The following is a 22578-nucleotide window of genomic DNA, read 5'->3' on the forward strand; positions in this document are numbered from 1 at the left end:
TTTCTATTTACTTCTAGGTGAACTCAGGTTGTCTCGAAACTAATATTTTCAGTTAAACCAAACACTCAATGAAGCATTAGTCATAAACAGTGTTAAACTCTGTTAACCTCGGCCTAACAGGTGCTATTTTTATTCTGTTCTTGACTGACTTTTTAAGATTTCAAAAGCGGGGAACCCATGAAAATACCTTTTCAGCAGGAGTTCCTGCTTATTTCACAAGAACCACTGTGTGGGTACTGAGACAGGTACTCAGTGCGGGGAACCACTTCCCACGTTACTGCCTGGATTGGTCTTCAGACAAAGGCCTAAGAGGCTGTTTTTCTAAGCTCTGGTCTTGTTTTTTTGCATTCACAGTGGGACTTGAATATTAGCATGCAAAAGTAAAAACAGGATAATATTAGAGCTATGTAAAATCTTCGTGGTCTTGAAAGCCACTTAGGAGAAAATATCAGAAAACATAAACTAAGTTATCAGTGACGTGATGTCCACCAATATTGAACAGTATATTAATACAGTCACAGAATCACAGAATGGTTAGGGTCAGAAGGGACCTCTGGAGATCATCTACTCCAACCCCCTGCCAAAGCAGGTTCACCTAGAGCATGTTGCACAGGGTTGCATCCAGGCGGGTTTTGAATATCTCCAGAGAAGGAGACCCCACAGCCTCCCTGGGCAGCCTGTTCCAGTGCTCTGTCACCCTCAAAGTAAAGAAGTTCCTCCTCATATTCAGATGGATTTTCCCATGTTTCAGCTTGTGCCCATCGCCCCTTGAACTGTCACTGGGCACCACTGAGAAGAGTCTGGCCCCCTCCTCTTGACACCCACCCCTAAGGTATTTGTAAGCATTGATAAGATCCCCTCTCAGTCTTCTCTTCTCCAAGCTGAACAGACCCAACTCCCTCAGCCTCTCCTCATAAGAGAGATGCTCCAGTCCTCTGATCATCTTTGTAGCCCTTCACTGGACTCTCTCCAGTAATTCCTTGTCTTTCTTAAACTGGGGGGCCCAGAACTGCACACAGTACTCCAGATGTGGCCTCACCAGGGCTGTGTAGAGGGGCACGATAACCTCCCTTGACCTGTTGGCCACACTCTTCCTAATGCACCCCAGGATACCATTGGCCTTCTTGGCCACAAGGGCACACTGCTGGCTCATGGTGAACTTGTTGTCCACCAGAACACCCAGGTCCTTCTCTGCAGAGCTGCTTTCCAGTAGATCAGCCCCCAACCTGTATCGGTGCATGGGGTTATTCCTCCCAAGGTGCAGGACTCTACACTTTCCTTTGTTGAACTTCATGAGGTTCCTTTCTGCCCAGCTCTCCAGCCTATCCAGGTCTCGCTGAATGGCAGTACAGCCTTCTGGTGTATCAGCCACCCCTCCGAGTTTTGTGTCATCAGCAAATTTGCTGACTGCACACTGTGTTCCTCTGTCCAGGTCATTGATGAATAAGTTGAACAGGACCAGACCCAGTACTGACCCCTGGGGCACACCACTAGCCACAGGCCTCCAACTAGACTCAGCACTGCTGATCACAACCCTCTGGGCTCTGTCGTTCAGCCAGTTCTTGATCCACCTCACTGTGCACTCATTTAACCCACACTTCTTGAGCTTTCTTATGAGGATGTTATGGGAGACAGTGTCAAAAGCCTTGCTGAAGTCAAGGTAGACAACATCCACTGCTCTCCCCTCATCAGTCGAGGGATGGAGGTGAGGCTGACCGGCCTGTAGTTGCCTGGGTCCTCCTTCTTACCCTTTTTAAAGACTGGAGTGACATTGGCCTTCCTCCAGTCCTCAGGAACCTCTCTTGTTCTCCATGACCTTTCAATGATGAAAGTGGCTGGGCAATAACATCTACCAGTTCCCTCAACACTCGTGGGTGCATCCCATCAGGGCTCACAGATTTGTGGGTGTCCACTTTGTCTAAGTGATCTCTAACTTGATCCTCCTCAACCAAGGGAAAGTCTTCCTTTCTCCAGACTTTCTCTTATACCTCCAGGGTCTGGGATTCTTGAGGGCTGGCCTTAGTAGTAAAGACTGAGGCAAATAAGGCATTCAGTAACTCTGCCTTCTCTGCATCCTCCGTCACCAGGGCACCCTCCTCATTCAGCAGCGGGCCCACGTTTTCCCTAGTCTTCCTTTTGCTGCTGATGTACTTGAAGAAACCCTTCTTGTTGTCTTTGATGTCCCTTGCCAGATTTAATTCCAAGTGAGCCTTGGCCTTCCTTGTCACCTCCCTGCATACTCTGACAACCTTCCTATATTCCTCCCAAGTAGCCTGTCCCTTTTTCCACATTCCGTAGACTTCCTTCTTCCATTTCAGTTTTATCAGAAGCTCTTTGCTCATCCATGCAGGTCTCCTGCCCTCTTTGCTTGATTTCATACTCATAGGGATGCACCGATCTTGAGCTTGGAGGAAGTGATTGTTTAATATTGACCAGCTCTCATGGACCCTCCTGCCCTCTACAGCCCTAGCCCATGGGATACCCCCAAGGAGGTCCTTGAAGAGGCCAAAGTCAGCTCTCCTGAAGTCCAGGGTTGTGGTCCTACTTATTGCCCTGCCTCCTCCACGCAGAATCCTGAACTGCACCATCTCGTGGTCGCTACAACCCAGGCTACCCCCAACTTTCACATCTCCGACCAGACCTTCATTATTTGTTAACACAAGGTCTAGTGGCTCACCTCTCCGTGTTGGCTCCTCCACCACCTGTGTCAAAAAGTTATCGTCAACACTCTGTAGGAACCTCCTGGACTGTGGGTGCCTAGCTATGTTGTCTTTCCAGCAGATACCGGGGTGATTGAAGTCCCCCACATGAACCAGGACCTGCGATCGCGAGGCTACTATAGAATAAAGAAAGAAACTTAAGGGTTTGCTTTTGATTAAGGATTAAACTGGATAATTCCACTCTTCCCACGTTTTATAGCACTTAAATCAAACCAGAGGGCATACATTCCCAAGGGAGAGCTGCAGCAACCTCTTGCAGAAGATACTTTACACAGATGACTTCATTGTGGATGGAATTAAAACACTGTGTTTATTTAAAACACTTATAAGCATTAAGGCCACAGTAGAGCATCTGATTTGGAGGCTGTTGTCTGAATGTTTACATTTATTAACTTGATTCATGACATTTTTATGATACTACAGTGTTTGGTTTACTTGAGGGTGACAAAGTACTTTGCTGTAACACATAGCAACTTAATGATAATGGCTACCGAAAACTATACAGTGCTATTCTGTAAAATACTAAAAGAATTCACAGCACCCTATGTGTCAAAAGATCTTGCCAGTACATATTTCAGTCTTCTTTTGGATGAACTGGTTTCTCATGTTACAGAAGTGACAGACAGCACAAGACCTCTTTTCTGGTTGCTCAAGTCCTGCCTTGAGGACTTAAATGCTCTGTTGTTCCTTTTACCATCCAGTCTATGGTGACTCTTCATGGGGGCTTTAAAATAAAAAAACAGAAAGAAAAAAAGAAAAATCCCTATAAAAAACAACAAAATATGGGGCTGAAATTTTCAGGAAGGAGGGGAGAAGGAGGACATAATCCTTAATCCTTACAGCAGTAGTCCTGGAAAGCACGGCAACTTGTGTCTTTGTCAAAACCTTTCCTTTCTCCCTCTGGGGAACACCAGTTTGCCCTTGGTTTGTATCAGCACCAAATTAAACATCTGCTTTTGCCCTTGCCCACTGGTTCAGAGGGGAAGCAGGTCTGTACTTACCTCCCCCACTCCTCATTTAGAAGCCAGGCAGCCTCTACTGCAATGCAGGATGCCAGCTGGGTGGGAAGGTAGCACAAATAATTTGTTTCAGAGGCAGAGGAGGTGCATAGAAGTACATAGAAGTGTTTACAGTGAGCAGCCTGGCAGATCTCATAAATCCTTGCTGGGTTTCCATCACAGTAATGTCAGGCAGGAGGTTTCTTCTAAAATTCTGTATTTTTGTTTGGTAGGTACCTATTGATGTATGTTGGACAGTACAAAGACAATAAATCTCTGGAGGTGCAAGTCCAAAAGGCTCTGGCTCTCAGACTACTGTCAGAAAGGAATTAGCACCATTATAAATCTACATCATGGGGAAATGCTAAGTCCCCTCAAGAGTTTAAAATCTTTACTTCTGCTCTGTCAAAACCATTTAGCTTAAGCCATCTTTACATTTCAAATTCCTTTCCTTCATCTTTTTTTTTTAGTATTGTGTGTTATGATAACTAACTTTTGTTCAGAGAGTGTTGTAAATAAGATGTGCATTAATTTCTAGTTTTCCCTTTATGAGAGCCAGCAGCCTTTTATCTATGTGTTAGTTCAGGATGCATTTAGTACAGAATGTGCTTAGTTTAAGCACAAGATAGCCTGAGGTTGAAAAATGAGGATAAGACCTTCACAAATCTTACCAACATCTTTTTTTCTCCAGCACCAATGTGTGATAGCATATAAAAAATCAACCAAACAAAAACCAGCACAGTAAAAACTTAGGAAAATGAAACACTCCACTTTACATATTTTTCTTCCTTATGGGTGGGTATTAGTTAAGCCATAGGGAGGCATTTAGGTACCACAGAAATTAATGTCGTATCAGCACTTAAAAGAGAGATATATTCTTTGTGTATCCCATGTAAACTCTTCCAAACAAGCCAAGATATTATTCTGCTTCATTTAGAAACTAAAATCTGAAGCAATTCTTTAATTCTTCTCTAAAACATCTCACTAATACTATGTTCTGCCTGACATCACTTCATCCCATTGCTCTGAAGGTCCTTCATTTGTACTTCTGAAATGTGCCATTTGCTTGACTGATACCCCAGTACATAATAGCAAAAATTTTATTGTGATAGTTTGGGCTTATTTTGTTGAACTATCATTATTCTTATATGTATTTCTTGACTATTCTACATTTTAATTAAAGTTTTTCATTTATCAAATGTGTAGGAGAGTCGTTGCAGTCGTGTCACAGTGAGCAACGTGTTTTGATATTAGATTGCAGTGGACTGAATTTCTTTGACTACACTGGAGTCTCAGTGCTGCTTCAGGTATTCATGACATCAGACAAATTCTGTACATAGAAATATAATCACACATATGAGTTATTGGGGCTAGCTACTAGTCACCTCACCTATACCAATGGATAAACATGTCAGTCATGGAAAAGATGAGCACAGATCTGGTATTAAACTGCACTGTGTTTATATATAAAATTATACAAAAAATAATTCTAAAGATTTTGGGTGACATTCAGTGCAAATATAAGTATCTGTATGTGATGGAGATGAGTTTCTGAACTTTTTTTTAAATTTTAAAGCTGTTTTAGGTCATATTTGACCCTGTCATGTCACTTGCAGTGGAGCCATGTGTAGATATACTCCTTTAAAATTTCAGCTTTAAATTCTGTGTTTTTCTCTGTATGTCCTGCTTTCTGCTAAGCCACTAGTCTCAATGATCTCCATTTTTTCTCCTGTGGGTTACATACCTAGCAGGCTAGAGGTCCCTCAGGCATTGCCAGAGCTCCAAGAAGCTCCCAGAAGACTAAAACCAGTAACCACATAATGAGCAGTTCTATATAGTGGGTGAAATATTATATTCAAAAGCTATTTATTCTGTTTCCATTGGGTCTGGTGTTTAATAGTTGTGTAGTGGGTACAGATTTAAGTGAGTATGCAAGGTTCGGTTCATATAATTTTTCTCAGTAAGATAGAAGACTAGATTTGAGCTTGGATCTCAGCCCGAGATCCTAATCATTTTCTCAGTTTACTGCAGTGATTAAGCAGTGAAGTAACTGCTGCCTTAAAAATGTTAAATTAAAACTACATATATGTGTGGGGATATAGTCCAAAAGAAGACTGGAAAATAAGCTGAGTGGGAGTGACTCTTTATTACGTCTCCCCTCAAAATATAGGGTATTCAATAAAGTATTAATTAAAAAAAATGTGAAGCTGATTTCCAAAAGACCTTAGACACCTCAGTACTACAAATTATATCAAAGGAGCGCTTGACAAATTTGTGGGAGGTAAGTCCGTCGTGGGCTGTGAAGTGTACAGGTTAGGAGTGCAGCGTCTGAATGAATGACTGGTCCAAAACTGAGTTACCCAGAGGAGGAACACACTCAATGTGTCCTCGTTGTTACATTCCTTCCCAAAATATCGTCACTGCTGCTGAAGTCGGAGGGATTTTTAGACTGAGTCAGGTTTTTGGTTTATTTTTAAAAATAGGGTATTCTGATGTGGTTCTCATTGAACCTCTTCTCAGAATTGTTCCACTTTACATGGATTATTTAAACATTTTTTTGAAGCAGGGACTGCTTTCAATGTTCCTCATCTGCCAGGAAAAGGCCTTACTCTGGTTCTAGAGTTATTTTCACTTGTTTTTACTTTCTACCTTATTGAATATTTAGTCTCTCTGAAGTTGAATATTTTCAAAGAATAAAGAACAACTTACTGCAGAATGTAGCGTGATGGTTATGGTGCTTGTCTGATAGACTGCTGGAAATTTCAAAGTTTCCTAGGTCCGATTCATGCCTTTGTGGACTGGTAGGTAAGCATGTGGAGAGGAGATGGGGAAACTTGCTGAAAAAATGAGAACTGGAAAAAAAACCTAAAAAACATAGTAAAAAATGCAAAATTGTTAATCAAATTCAGATATAATTCTCAGGTACTTTGAGGAGGGCGGAGGAAATGTGTGGGTTTGTGGTGTTTGCATTATAGAAGGGCTCTCTCTGGTGGCTGCTGGCAGTACAGCTTCAACAGCAGCACTCCATGCTCTGCCTGCTTTGAGTATGTTCTTTTTGCGTATTTTATTCTCTGTTGATATTTTAAACAGGTTTTTTTTTAATTTCATGTTTTCGCACAAATAGATTTACTTGGACTGTAAAAACAGCCACATCGATGTGTTGCTAGCACACTGCAAAGGCAAGTATCAGCTTACAGCAAAATTTTTAACATGGCGGTTTATATATCCTCACTACCTTATCAGTGCTCATATGTTTGTTTTATTGCAGCTTCCTTGATGAAAGCAATGCAGTACGGTGGAAATCTTGAATCTGAAAATCCTGTCTTCTTTGAATCTATTTCTTCGGCAATTGATGCCATTCAAATTCACAGGATGAGACCTACAACAGGGGTAGGTGAAGTCTGGAGGGCTTCTTGGACACTCACAGAAATTTGTTAAAGTCTGGGGAAATCTTATTTGCACAGTGAACCTTTTGTGTAGAAATCTTTTATCTGCCTGTTCTCTACAAATGGTCCTCAGCCTCTGGACTGCAGTTATCAAGTTTTTCCTGCTAGCACTCTTTTCCTGTCACTATTTCTCCTTTAGCAACAACCCCTCAGTCTTCTATGCTAGATCCAGAGGCGCTGTGTTCTGGTGCATTAATCCGTGTGCATTCTCCACTGGAAAGCATAATGTCATCTAGAAACACATACCATAGCTTCTCGGTGAGGCAAATTAACTCGCACCCAGTTCTGCATTACTGAAACTGCATTCCTCCCTCCGTTCCTCAGCCTGGGTTGCTTAAAGTTACTTCACACAGCACCACGCTGTTCTGATCAAAAAGCTTGTTGATCCTTAGCAAATTTGTTTCGCGCTGATAAACTTGCCTCCACCCTGCACTGTAGTGTGTTGTGTTGGCTGGTGGAAAGACGGGAGAGGAATCATACAAGGTGGAAGAGAGCTAGAGGGAGAAGGAGAAAAAAAAATGTTTGCTCAGAAATTGAGGCTTGGGGCTTGAACACACATTTGCTTGAACATGTATTTAGTTGCTCAATAATAATTCTCGCATTCCATGTTAAAAGGCTGTAAACTTGGGCTTTCCTCATAAACCATGTGAGACTTTCCACTCTAATCCCAGCGTAACTGAGCGTGCATTACAAATAGTGCGTTTTCCCATGGTTTTATTTATGATTCCAAACATGGCTAGAGCTTGGCTCAGAGCCTTCTCCAAGAGACATTAAACTCATCATGGTCTGTTTTGGTTTTTTACCCCCTCCACTTCATATTTTACTAATTAAATTAGAGATTCCTATGGATACAATCGCTTTCCATTGATTTACCCAGGTAAGGTGAGTTGGCACTTTTGGTCTAGTGGATTGATCACAAAAAGCTCTTCAGAGCTTTACAATATTTTTCATTTTGTTGCAAAAAATAATTTACTGAAATGTAACTGGAGGGCAAAAATAATAGAGATGATTATTGTATATTTTGTCTGTGTCTGATTAGATGAATTAGGATGATTGTTGTGTTATAAAATGTCTGCATTCTTTATAGACATTAATTAACCTTCCTAATATTTTTGTAAGATCATTATGCACTAGCATTCCCATTTTATGGAAATGGGACATGGAAAGACCAGGACAAATGTCCAAAGTGAAAGGAGTTAAAGCTCAGAAGCCCACTTTTCTAGGAATTCATCCCATGTTTCCACCAGAGCTGCTAGGCAAATCAAAACTCTGAATAGTGACTTAGTGGACTAGTTCGAAAGGCTCGCATGCAGCCTCAAATTTTAAATGTAATTATGAACAGTCTATGTATATTGCTGCTGATGCCTCTTCAGGATATTCAAAGTATGTGATTTGGGTTTTTTTTATGCGTTCCTTGAGTTTAACACCTGAAGATAAGAAGGTGGACAGGAGTTAAAAGGCAGTGTGACAGCAATAGCAGCACCACACTACCACAGTCAGTCTGTGTACTCCTCCTGTGCCTTTTTAAGTTGCTGAGGTCAGCAGGAATTTTGAGTGTTTACATGAAGGAAAAATGGCAGGATAAGAGAGGATGGGATAGGATAGGATAGAAAAGAATAAGAGGAAGGTGTTGGAGATTTCTGGAAAGTGATTCGTTCCAATTTACATTTCAGCTTCCCCCCCCAGCAGGAAATAGTCTTTCACTAGCAGAAAGGTAGAGAGGCAAGAGGGCTTTGTGGTTCCTTTTCATCTCTGCTACTGTTCAGAAATGCAAAGGGGCTCTTATCTACATTCTCCAAGGATAATGTCGTGTAATTCTCATTTTTACACTGATAAGTTGGTAAGAAACTCATCTGTTATCGCTATATGCAGTTCATTCTCATCATAAATAACTTCTTGATATATTAGTCTTTATAATGGTGGCATTTTCAAGCTAGCACTACTTCATCTGTTAATGTTACATTATATTCTAGGAAAACATTATAATATTTCTTTTTCTGTTTCTCCCAATTTAGAATTACAGCAAGTTCAGTGAACAGAGTGAAGTGTGATATCGACCCCTTGAATACAGCTAGTTTAATCTGTTCATATTCAGAGTGAACTACACCACAGTTTCTTCTTAACTTTTTTCTCCAAGGGATCTCATAGATGACTTTTGTATGCCGTATATATTTACTACATTCAGTAATGACAGATCTGCCATTCAGAAAAAAATCTTTCAGCTGCCATCACTCAGAGAATGTTCATGTAATTGTTCTATAGTGGTTTCGTATAATATTTTTATATACATTTAGATACAAATTATTCGAAAGCAGGCATAAAGTACTGACTGCATTTACCATTGAGATACATTCTTTTAGATATTTTCTATTGTAATATTAGTTGTAATATGCATCTGTAGTTTTGTGTATGGAATAATGAGGCATTATGAATTCTTAAAACCAGTGTGTTATAATTGATACAGTATATGCAGGAAGCCATATACCAGTGCATACTGTTTCTAATAGTTTTACTTATCCTTTCTTCTGTTCAAGACAGCCATTTGCAAAAACAGCATCATATCACAGCTCTCACATTCTTCCATTTTTTGTACTTCATTTTGTGTGTTTTTTAGTGCCTGACAAGGTCGGTGGGAGCACTGTATATTCAGAGAAGGCAGATGTATGTTGGCTAAGTGCACTGGATTGTCTCCCTCTCTAGTAGTTGTCACGAGTTATTATGCTTTGCTACATTTTCAAAGTCACAGGTATTCTTTAGGTCAGATCGAAGAGGAAAACCTGGCAATATTTTTCCAAAACTTGTTCTTGTTTCCAGCATAGAGGAGTTTGCATTTCCAGTTTGAGCTGTGATTTGTTTGGTGTTGAAATCTTCAGCTGTGGCAGCTGAGAGATAACAGTGGAGAGACATATAAGGTGTGTGCTACATTTCAGCCCCAGTTCTGGTGTGCAGTACTGTGTGCGAGCACACAAAGGGGGTGGAGGAATTCACAGGTTGAGTATTTGGCTTGTAATTATGGATTGCTTTCACTCAGATTATGCTATTGTATCAGGACCATATTATGTGGCAACATGTAGAACCTTTTTCCTCTTGCCTTTGTTGCGCATTCATTTCAGATGCTGTAGTTGATTGCAGATGACTGATTACATCCTCGGACTCAGTAACAGGCTATAACATTTGATTAATAATTTCCTCAAACAGTTTTAGTAATTTATTAACTCTTCAGAAACTATTTACATTGCACTTTAATTGTAGAAGCATCAATTATTTGTCACAGTTGAATAGAGATCGCTACTTAACTGTAAACTGAATAAATGAATACATGAATAAATAGTATCTTTTCTACTAAGTTCTGTATTTATTCTTTGATGGCTAAATTTTTTTTCTGAAAATTTACAGAATTTTAATCAAATTGTTAAAAATAGGGTTTTTAGCAAAGATAGCATCTACCAGGAGACTTTCAGTTTTGTTCTGAACTATCCTGTAAACGGACCAACACGGACACTTTTAAAATTCTTTGTAATGTCAGCCCTTGATGAAATCCTCTGCATCTCTGCATCAAATTAACAATGTTGTAGTGCTAATCAAAATCTCTTCCACTTTCCACTGCTTTCAATAGGAATAACTTTTCCACAGCTAAATGGCTGTTTTGAGATGGACATTTATCTCCCATTAGCTCAAAGACCTTCAGTGTAATTTAAAAAAGTGTTTCATCAGTGTAAGACTTCAAATTCAAAATGTCTTAATGCTGTGATTACTGCTTGATTGTCTCTTAAGAATCAGGGATGAAATATATTTCTTCCCTTAAAGCATTTAATCATAACTCTGAATTTCCTAACCTTCCAATGCTGGGCTTTGGGATACTTGTAATATTCCTGTAATGTATTTTACCTTACATAATTAGCTTAAATTCCTTTCTGTTTCTGAGAATACATATTGTTAATTAGATTCCTTTTCTGGCAAGTGGCACCACTTGGGATAGTTGTATCTCAGTAGTACAGAGCGTTGAAGTGACCCATGAAGATAGCTGCCCTTTCAATTGTTTGTAAAACACCTGTACTGAGTTTAAGTACTGTCAGACCAGAACTGCTTTACAGAACCACGGTTAGTGGATAAGGGACAGTCGTTTCTTTTTTACCATTGGCCTAGGAGGGCAAATTACTTCACTACTGATGCAGTTTCTGTTTCTACACCACCGTCTCTCCAAGCTATTGATGTTTACTAAAACTAGCGATTGCATGTTGCGTGTCTTCAAGTGACCAGGATGACATGCCATCAAATCTCATGCACAGGTGACCAATCACCAGGAAACCACCAGTCACTCTGCTGATGGGCTGGGCGTTGCTTAGTGTCTTGCCTGAGTTGCTCTCTGCAAATCTCTGGTGGTGGTCTGTTTGCTTCACTTGCAGAGTTAACTGACTAACGACTGCTCAATTCTTTGGTGAAGATTTAAGGAAACACCCTAAACCTTCTAGATTAAGTTTTGGAGTTCACTATTAATTTCAACCCTTTCCTCAATGCTTCTTTGTATAGACTGTCCGCTGGCTTCTCTCTGTCTCTCAGGAAGAATTACTATGTAAATATATAGGAGCTTAACCCAAACATCCCAATTATCTTCACCAGAATAGAATAGAATAGAATAGAATAGAATAATATAGTTCAATTGAAAGGGACTTATAATGATCATCTAGTCCAACTACTGTTATTATAAAATGATAGAATCTTATAGAATAGAATAGAATAAACCATATTTATTCTTCTGATTCAGAAGGGTGAAGTGAGCCACACTCACCCTGTAGCAAAGAGACTGCACAAAGTCTGTGCCTCCTTACAGCGGTGCAGGCCGCGGTCTCACAATCCACACAAAGGTGAATTACAGGCAGTAAGAATAAGAGTTTCAGTTATTGTACCCTCCTGAGGCAGACATTCATCTTAGTACCTTCCAGCCTTATTTACCTGAACATCCCTAGGGAGTTTTCAGAGTAATGTGAAGTTTTATTAACTGTGCTTGCATACATTAGCTTGTGCAGTGTTAGCAATAAGGTTTGTCCTGCAAAGTGTTGGAGGTCTCTCCCTTCTTACTGATTTCTAATGGTATGAGAGACACTCCGCACCCCACAGCAGAGGCTTGAGGAAGTGTCTCATTTACTAACAGGTTTCAGCTAATGAAACCAATGAGTTTACTGGTCTGAGTAGTAAGCAATTCTGAAAATCTAACCATTCACTTTGATTCCTGTATGTATACTTAGATGCTCAGATTTTACATTCCTAAATTCAAAATGTATGAATCATCTAGCTTATGAAAATCAATGTTTCAATTTTGCACATTTTGGTGTGTTCTGCACTTCACAGGAAAACATTAATACAAGATTGTTTTCAAGAGATGGCCCAATATTTTCAGAGGTGTTGTATTTGCTCGGTGTGTTTAGGAATTTTTAGCTATTTTTAGGAATTAATTCTAAATGTTAGATAGTATATTATGTGAATGAAGAATTTTCCCCCAAATTCAAGATGTGCTAATTGGAGTATGTTAAAATGGAGATCTGAACATATGCTTCTTATGGAATTTGTGTTTCACACATTCCAAAACAAAGCAAACAATGAGGAAAAAAAATATAGTGCAAATTGATGTTAAGAAATGAATATAGCGACAATTATAAATTAGGCATAAAATATGTAATAAGAAAAAGACTGTTAACATTATATTTATGCAAATTAAATGTTTCTAATTCTCATCATATGTCTTTCATTTTAAAGGTTATTTGCCCTGATTCTATGATTCAAGTATCACAAGGTCTGACTTTAGCTGCTTGGACATAATCTATGTGACAGCTCTGTGTGTCATAAATATATAATGTAACAAGGAAACGTATCTTCACTGTTGAATGAAAACATTAATGCGTCAATACTGTGTGTGAATACTGTTTGACATTTACTAGTTACAAAAATAAAATACACCGTATGCCTTGGAAATATGGCACTCCTATTTTTGGAAGATACTTTCTTTGTCTACAGAAAGTAGTGTCTCATAAATAAATGAAGGAGTGCAGTTCCAGAGTGGATGCTAAATGGTGCTTTCATCATTAAGATGGATTTTTAGTAAAGATCACATAATCTGTATGTTTCCATATGTTTTACAATGCATTTAATTTTTTTTTTCTTGTTTTGATTCTTTGTATTAGCATATTCAACAATAAATTTATATGGAAATAAATTGGAATACAAGACAATTTACATGTAGAAGGAGGAAAATGCCCTCATTATTTCAATACTTAGCAGGGTTTTTTTTTTTACATTCTGCACTAACCAGTCTGTAATGAGATATGTTCTCCAACCTCAAAAAGTATTAAATCTTAATAATGAAAGAGGAGAAATTATGTTACATTCAGAAGTTTGACTTCCTCGCAGTTCTTAGGAGATTATGGCATCCAACAGACGTTTTTACCTCTGTAAGAGATATAGAAATCTTGGGCCAATTTTTCCAATATTGCCTCTGTGCATGCACAGTTGTTTGAATACGTATTTTTTAACTGTCATTTTCATCTACAGATGGTGCACCTCATATCCAATTTGCTCATATTGATGGTATTGCTTATGTAAAGTCTGTGGCTTACCCCAGTAGAGAGGAAATTATGGGTAAACCCTCCCACCCCCCAATAACTGTGATGGCATTAATGGAAAGCAGATTGACATATCTTTAAAAACTTGGTCTTGAAAGTAGCAGCTTGATTTTTCAAGCCTGGTAATTTATGAAAGCATATGCTTCTACCAAAATTAATGCAATCTCTGTGTTTTTGATTTTACAGTGGTTAGCAAAAGTATAAACAATTTGAAGTACCATAAACTCGTAGTTACTTTACAGCTAAATATTCTTAACGATATTCTTAATGATATTCTTAATGATAAAGGCTATTTTGTAGAGCTATGTTTCTTAGTTCCACTCACACAATGGCAAGGAAACCACTTTGGAGTGAGATGGCTGAGCAAATTCATTCTGTTATTTCCCTGATCTAGAGTGCAGTAAGTTCAGATCAGCTCTCACCAGGAACTTGAAAAGTAGCTTGAGGAGCAACTCCTTCCCTATGGGGAATCCTCTGGCTCCACAGCATTTCAGGATAGCATGACATGCAAAAGCAGATAAATGGCTCTTTGGTTAATTTTTTTCTAATGTGCTTTCCGGTACTAAAGAGACCTTTTGTGCTGGATACATTCAGGTGATCAAGGATTGAGGAGAGCCAAGGGAGTGGCTCATAGTGTTGTGGCACAGGTTGTGATAAAAGTCCATGCTGTCACTTTGACTGACTTGGTGATGATAAATACCTTTTATCCCCATTGTGCTTTGACTGTGATGTTGTCACAGTTTAAAAATACAGCCAAATCTTAGGTATTAAAAACTCCACAATGCTGAATTAAGCTGTATTCTGTGCAGTCACTTAAATCCCACAAAGTATGTCCCACTAATTTGATACACTATCTTATATTCCATTTGAGAAACAAAATTATTTGATCTCTTAATTGTTGCTTACAATTAATAGTTCTAAGTTTTTGGTGAAGGTACTTTTTACACATTTTTTGCTTTATTGAGTAAATCACAGACTTTATACTAACAAAGCCATCAGCAAATATGAAACTTAGGCTGTCATTTGTAGACCCGGGAAGTACAGTTAAAAATGCTTGCTGCTCATCAGTTCAGGAAATGAGGTCTCTATTAGTCCACAGGCGCAGTAGTGGAGCATCACAGTGATAGGGCAAGAGGAAATGGCCTCAAGGTACGTGAGGGAACGTTTAGACTGGATATTAGCAAAAATTTATTCACCAAAAGGGTTGTCAAGCATTGGAGCAGGCTGCCCAGGGAAGCAGTGGAGTCACCATCCCTGGAGGTATTTAAAAGGTGTGTAGATGTGGTGCTTAGGGACATGGTTTAGTGGTGGACTTGGCAGTGATAAGTTAACGGTTGGACGCGATGATCTTAAAGGTCCTTTCCCACCTAAGTGATTCTATGATTCTATGATTCTATGATACATAACATCCCTTGGATGGCTTCAGACTTGAACCACTTGCAGCTTCTGGGGTGATTGAACCAGTAAATTGACAGAAAAAGTATATGATTTTAGAAACAGAGAACTGGAAAGGACCTGTTCCATCACTGAGTTATATTTTCTGTGTGATCTGGTAACCATGTTTTGTAATCTCAAAGAATGATCTTTAAACCAAACTCATGATTGCCTGGGACTTGACTTGCTATTTCAAACATTTGAAGCCTGAACAGACCATAGTAATTATAGGAACAATTCATCTGTGGTAGTCTGCACATGGAGAGAGTTTTCAGAAAGGGAAAGCAGTATTAGCCAAGGAGCAATTGTACAGCCCCAACCTGAAGTACTTCGCATACCACTCATGATTACCTGCCCTATTCCTGATGACTTTCATACTCACATGTTCCTCATGCAAGCTCTTCAATCCATAAACTGCTGGGACAGACTGTATGTTCCCCGCTATGAGCTGGGGGGAACAAGATCCCTGTCTTTTGTTCTCCTGAATAGAAGCAGGAAGGAGCAGATGATGTTTGCTAATTCAGTCTTGAGAATAAAGTAATTGGCAGATCGCATCCATCCTGCATGCTCTCTGTGACAAAGGGAGAAGTGCAGTATTTCGTTAGCCCTGCAGTTTTGGGAAGGACTGTCTGTTTCTACACATCACACATCAGACACTGAACATCATGTCTGCCTTAGGATCCAGCTCATCCATGCTATCAGTGGCATTAGAGTATTTTGCTGTAACATCTATGGCTGATTTTCCATTCTGCCTCTGTGGACCTGTGCGATTAGTTTATATCCCCATATAAACTAATAATTTCACTCTCAGCATTTTGCTTCAAGTTCCTTTTTCTCTTTGCTCTCTCTGTGACTGTTTTTAAATCTCTGGAACTCCATTCCATTCTGTTTTAGCTTGGTTCCTATAGCCAAATTCTTAATTCAGAGTACCTCCATAAAGGCAGACAAGTTTTAAAAGAATGAGAGCAATCCGAACTGATGAGAAAGAAAGTGCACTTTTTTTGTCTTGGAGTGTTTCCAGATTTGAAACAGGTTTTGGAATATTGCATTTGCAATCTGCGATTTGTGATCATTTTCATTTTATTTTCAGTAGTAAAACTGTGTTTAAATCTGCCAGCCATAGCTCAGGTTCAGTGCTGGCCTGGCTCCACTGTTGCCCTCATTTTGCATGTCTCCAGTATGCCTCTTCTCTTCAGTTCCCAATCCCATGAAACAGAGATGGTGACCTTTAGGGGACTCATGGTGCTCTGCAGACCAGGGGATTGCTTGCTTCTCTCCTTCCTGATTCCTGTCTCTGTTATAAGCAGACAGTTTGCTCTACGGACTGCATAGCACAAGTGCTGGTGGGTGTAGTAGTGACCGAACTACACAGAAGATGCTGCAGATGTGGAGCTGGAGATGAGGGCTAAGGTGCTGGTGTGCTGTGAGGCTGTGGTGCATGGGACTGGGAGGAGAAGGGCACTGGGGTGGACAGTGGGGCATGGGAAGAGAGTATATGGGGGAAGAAATCTCAAGGGAATGAGACTGCATGATATTGTGCGTGGATGAAAAAGATGAGGAGAACACGGTGACACTGGATGAAGGAGAGGTAGACCATAAAAACTTGAACCAATTGCTATTGACAGGCCCTTGATCAGCATGCAAGGTCATTTTCTTCAGCAGTTCAGTTTGCCTCACACAAGGATAGTTTCCCCATACTGGCATTGATCTTACTAATGTGGTTTTAACAGCATTTCAATTACTTCATAGCAATAAAAGGGTAGAGTGGGTTTTTTTTCTTGAGTAAGACTTTTTCAGACAAAATGCAGCATTTATAGGTGTTTCATTCATGTAAGCACAAAAAACATGTATAAGCAAGCTCACATCTGCCTCTTTTCAACCTCACAGACTACACCTTTTCAGAGAGACAGGTGGTCTATAAGGAGGAACAGGTGTATCTTGAGCATTACCTCCTCCATGTTATGGACAGTCATTGCAAACATTGTGCTCAAAGCATTTCAATCACTTCTCCATCAATGTCACCACTCAGATACCTCATCAGGAACCAGCAGGGGTAGTGGCAGCTCTGTTCATGGCACGTGTCCAAGAAAATTTAGGATAGGACTAGAAGTGTGTTAACCAAAAGAGAGAAAGTTAAAGGGAAAATACTTCCAGTCAAAAGATTAATTTGAAGCTAGGAAACTAGTCCTAGAATAACCAGTCAATTAGGAGTAGTCAACAGTTAGCTATGAACAATGTTGATAGAGTTTCATGGGGAAACACACAGGGGAGTGCCAGGCCAGGTGGTGCAGTAGAGAGACGTCTCTAGTACCCTCCCTGCATCCCCACAGCTCCATGGGGGTATGCCTGGAGATGTGCAGGCACTTCGTAGAGGACTACTGTGACCCACTTAGCATGGGGCAAGCAGGCACTTGTGTAGCCAGAGGCATTATTGCACTGTTTATCAGGAGAGAGACATCTGTCTGGGTTTGGTCAGCTGCTGAATCTGTCTTCTACATGGTCCTCAGCTTAGAAAGGCAGCATCCTGCCTGCCTGGGCTGTGTGCACCAGGGTATGGTCTGAAAGCTTAAACTGAACATTGCCAGATAGACAAAATCTACTATGTCCAGGTCTGGGCTTCCCAGTTGAAGAGATGATCATATTGAAGTGAGTCCAGCAAAAGCCACGAAACCTGACATAGAAGGAGAGGCTGATAGACCTGGGCCTCATCAGTCTGGAGAACATAAAGCTCAAGGGGAATATCTGTGAGTATAAATACCTAACAGGGGGAGTAAAGAAGACAGACCCTTCTCAGTGGTGCCCAGGAACAGGACAAGAAACAATAGGAACACACTGAAGTACAAGAAATTCCACTCAAACACACTTTTACCATGAGGGTGGTCGAACACCAGAGCAGATTGCTCAGAGAGACTGTGGAATCTCCATCCTTGGAGATATTCAAAACCCAACTGAACATGGCCCTGAGCAACCTGTTCAGGGAGCTTGGACTAGAGACCTCCAGAGATACCTTCCAACCTCAGCGACTCTGAGTCTGTGTACCTGGGGGAACCACCACAACTTTGGCCAACTAAAGTGTGTCTTTCTGCTATGTGTGTTCACCATGCCTCTCCCTTGTACAGGGACCTGTGTGTCAACCCTCTCCCCTCTCCAGACAGGCAATGAAGGCTGAAGACCTGATACTGTGGGTCTTAACCACTAGCTGTCAGCCAGTATGGAAACAAACACACAGGCAGATGGGGTCTTGACAGTCTTATGCGAATATTGTTCAAATATAAAACACATCCTGGGTTGTGGAAGCCATGATGCAATAGCCCCCATCTCCCAGCCCCAAATTCATGGTAGGTACTGAGGACTTTTCTGCTAACAGAGTAAAAGGGCTCACTCTTTCCTTTTGAAAACATAGCTGGAGAAGGGCTTAGGCTTTCTGTGCCCTTTTACATTGTCAGCCAAGATGTCCGGATTTAGTCACTGTTTCTGGCTGGATATTTTCAGCTACACATTTCTTGTTCCTCCCCCAGGAAGGTGCCTTACCTCTTCTATGATTTCTCCTTCCTATGGAAATTATCATGCTGCCTAGAAAAGAGGGCAACAAGACTCATTGGGGCCAAGGGTAAAGGCAACAGAGGGCATGAGCTGGCAATCTAAGGTGAAGTTCCTGGGATCTGGTCATTGTAATGATGGTTTAACATTAAATATATAGATTGTCCTGGGAAGAGGGATTGGTGCCCAGGAAGTCCCTACTCATATGGCTTCCCCAGGCACAAAAACAGAGTTTCTCCTTTTCCCAGACTTCCCAGTTCAGGCTTGAACTCTTCTTGGTATAGCTTTGGTGGAAGGTATCCTCACACACAAGTGGGAAGAGTATTCCCTTGGAGGTGGAAAGGTAGATTTGACTCTTTTCAGCCTGAGAAGAAGGTTGTTTCTGGATTTCTCATCTTATATGGTAAAAACTGGGCTATTGTATTGAAGGAGCTGCCCTAGCTTATGTCTGAAATGAGAGCCACCACTATGTTTTCTTAACTCTCTGCTGTCGAAACAGTGGAAACACTGAAAGATCGATGGGGACCATCTGTGTATTTCTGCAAGCAGTAAGGGAGATGCCTCACTACTTGGCCTGGTCAGTGGTAGGACAACTCTGCTGCTACCACAGCCACAAGTCTGGGCACCAGGTAAAAGCAAATAAAGCGTTCTAATACCACAGCACCCTCCGAAGACAGGAGCAACCTCCAAAACCTTTACCAAGTGCTTGAGGTGCTGCCTCTGCCTGTGCAGTTGTCAAAAAGGATCTTTCCATAGAAATACTATTTCCTTTAGCAAGTACCATCAAAAAAAAAAAAAAAAGTTTAATTCTGTGGTACGTAAGGTGTGTCTGCATCAGTGTTTTTTTCCCCATGGAGAACAGTAGGTAGGTTTTGGTGAGAGTCAAGCTCAGGCTTTTTTTTTTTTTCCCCTCCAGTTTCCTGGCATTTGTAAATTTAAGATAGATCCTTAATGTTATATTAACATAGATTTTTATGTGTCAATTAACAGATAAATTCATTATGAAAACTCATTTAGGAAGGGGCTAACACCAGACAAAGCCTTGAGGCAGCTGTGGAGTGCCGGGATGCAACATCTGCTCCATCAAATTGTACTCAGATGCTCCCATTCCTCGGCTGTTCGCCGCTGCTCTGCGGCATCTCAAGCAGCTACTTACCTCCCCAGGACATACAAGTTCAGACATGGACCCACAAAGGCCAAATGTCTCTGTTAATTCTCCCAGGCATAACCAGCTAAAGAAAGTTGTCAAGATACACAACCCTTTGACATAATGGAAGAAAAATTCTGAACAAACTACATGCCATGTTGATTTGTCATGTGACATTTGCTTTCGTTGATTTATTTACTAAGTATTGAATTTGACTTTCATCTGAAATCTTGAATCTACCTTTGGAACCCACCTATTTGCTGTGTTAAGGACCTCATTTGGTAATTTGACTAATGTAAAAATGTCTTCCATTACTAGCAGTGGTGCTTCTCATGACATAACAGAAACTGATTCAGAAAGTAGCATATGCTGTCATCACCCATAATAGATCAGCCACATCTCAAACTGGAAGCCAAAATTACCATTTGGCATGTCTATAAATTCAAATATACCGTCTGTCCCAAGTTGAAAATTAATGGAATTTTATATATTTTATATATGTATCTCAAAGGCTTTGCTTTCACTGATGCCATAAAAGATTTTTCATTTAGTATTGTATTATAGTAACTCTCCATGGGTGTTTAATGTTGTTGCAGAGCTCATCAGGCTGCAATTTGTAAAACACATCTCCTTCTGCATCTCTGCAAGTTGTTTTCTCCACATCGAGGTCTGGTGCTTCCAGAAACACAGAGCTGGGGGAAGGACCCTGAGAGGCTGTTCGTCCATCTCCCTGACCCAAGGCAGGACCCACTAAACCCTTCCCAATAGGTATTTGCTAAAAAAGTAAAAGGTAATATGAAAATATTATACATATATTCATATACACATCTCTCCATATATGTGTAGTGTATGTCAAAAATTCCTCTGTATGGGCTGGCATTATTTACCTTTAGTTTTAAAGGGCTGATAATTCAGAAAAGGACAATTACTGAGGAGGAACCTTATCTGCACACTTTCAGAACAGAAAACTCCCTGACTGCAGGCAGATTTCCATGCACACACATGGTGGGATCAGACCTTTCACGGGTAGCTCATTTCTATACCTGTAGTTGTGGTACATTTCCAGCCAGCACACAAGCTCCTTTTGAAGGTGTGTGGTGGGTTTTTTTGCCCACTTGAATTCACAGAATTTTTTTTCTGGCAGCCTCTGCCACTCAAATGTTTTTGATGAAGGCTTCTTTTTGACAGCTACAGTTTCTAAAAGGGACAAATTATGCGTCCGGTCCTGCAAGCCTGCCTGCAATGAATGCCTTTAGAAATCAGTGGAGCTTTCACATGGCAGATGGCTCCCTGGGACTGAGCTCTGCATAATTTTGTGATATTCTAGCTGGGGATATTTTAGTGGCTTTTTCCTTATGCATGACAGCATGATTTGCTGGCTGCTAGAAAATGTCATCAGACCCTTTCTCATTCCGCAGTGAAACCTTTGGATTTTTTTTGAACAAGCAAAAGTGTTTTCTTTCCCTGTTGTAGAGGACACTCCTATCTGATGAAAAATATTTCCAGATAAAAAGAGTGACAATAGGAGGTTAGAAGGGCAAAATAGCCCTGTTATGTTTCAAAATAGACCTGAAGCCAAAAGAAGGGGGAGAGGATTTTCTAAAAGCCTTTTCTAAAAGTCCTACTATTAGAAATACTTCTGTCCCTTAAAATCCTTGTGGAGGACTCTCTCATGATTTCATTTGTGGTGTCACCTGATTTCTCTGACAATATAATAAATGCAAAAATGTGACAAATTCACCAAGTTGAGCTTTTTTGCATTGTCTCAAAAAGGGTAATTGCTTAAGTGCAAATCCAATGGTTACTGCAGATCAATCCACAGCCAGCCTGCCTCCTACAAAAACACAGCAAAAGAAAAAAATCCAGTGCAAAACTCACTCTCTACTTTGCCAGCATTTGTGTCAGTCCCAGAGCGAATTAATTCATTATCCCTGGCCATGCCTATATCAGCATGCAGAGATTGCAGTGGATTATTTTGCACTAGTTTTGTTGAAACCCTTTGCAGTGTAGATACTTCTCCTTGAAGGTGGTCATACAAATGGTTAATGGTAACAAGATGTGTTTTGACCAGCTACTGTAGAGCTTAAAATGAACTTACACGCCCAACAGTTGTTTCAGTTCAAGGCACCAGTTAGTGCGTGAAGCAAAGGTTGTCTGGCTCCCTGGGCAGTCTATAGAATGACATAGGAGCCCTATTCAGACAGTTTACATCTACCAGTGTGTCATTGCCATTGAATGTGTACGTAGCTGTGACTTACTGGCTCTGGCTATTAAGATTGATTCTGCCATCAATTTTTTTGAAGGTAGGTGTAATTCTAAGCATCTATGTCTGTATTATAGACCAAAATAGGTATTCTGAATACATCCCACTCCTGCCTAGATTTAGTAGTCTGTAACATCATTTACAGTGCACAAAAATACACAACTTCCTTTGTAGTTTTTTCATTCTAATATTTTTGAATAATTATTCCCTTCCAATATATCCAGTTCTTTTCATTAGACATTCTTTTTTCTTTGACCCTTCACTATGATGGGCATTCAACAAAAATAAAATTAATGTGGCTTCTTCTTTTCCTTCTTTATACAACAGCGTAATCAATGACATCAACTGATCTCTGGAGACAAGAACTGCTAGTTCACCTTCCTTGCCACTCTTGACTGAACAGTCACCTGGCT

General features: G+C 40.3%; 1 protein-coding gene across 1 annotated transcript in view; it reads left to right on the plus strand.

The window, feature by feature from the left end:
- Positions 1 to 22578, plus strand: part of SLC26A7 (solute carrier family 26 member 7) — a 152937-nt gene that overhangs the window by 77882 nt on the left and 52477 nt on the right. The window contains exons 15-17 of the mRNA XM_068397215.1: positions 4925 to 5025; positions 6843 to 6897; positions 6987 to 7108. Coding sequence (XP_068253316.1) covers positions 4925 to 5025; positions 6843 to 6897; positions 6987 to 7108 — 278 coding nt within the window. The remainder of the gene's footprint in view (positions 1 to 4924; positions 5026 to 6842; positions 6898 to 6986; positions 7109 to 22578) is intronic.

This window comes from Nyctibius grandis, chromosome 3 (assembly GCF_013368605.1).
Source record: "Nyctibius grandis isolate bNycGra1 chromosome 3, bNycGra1.pri, whole genome shotgun sequence".
NCBI lineage: Eukaryota > Metazoa > Chordata > Aves > Nyctibiiformes > Nyctibiidae > Nyctibius > Nyctibius grandis.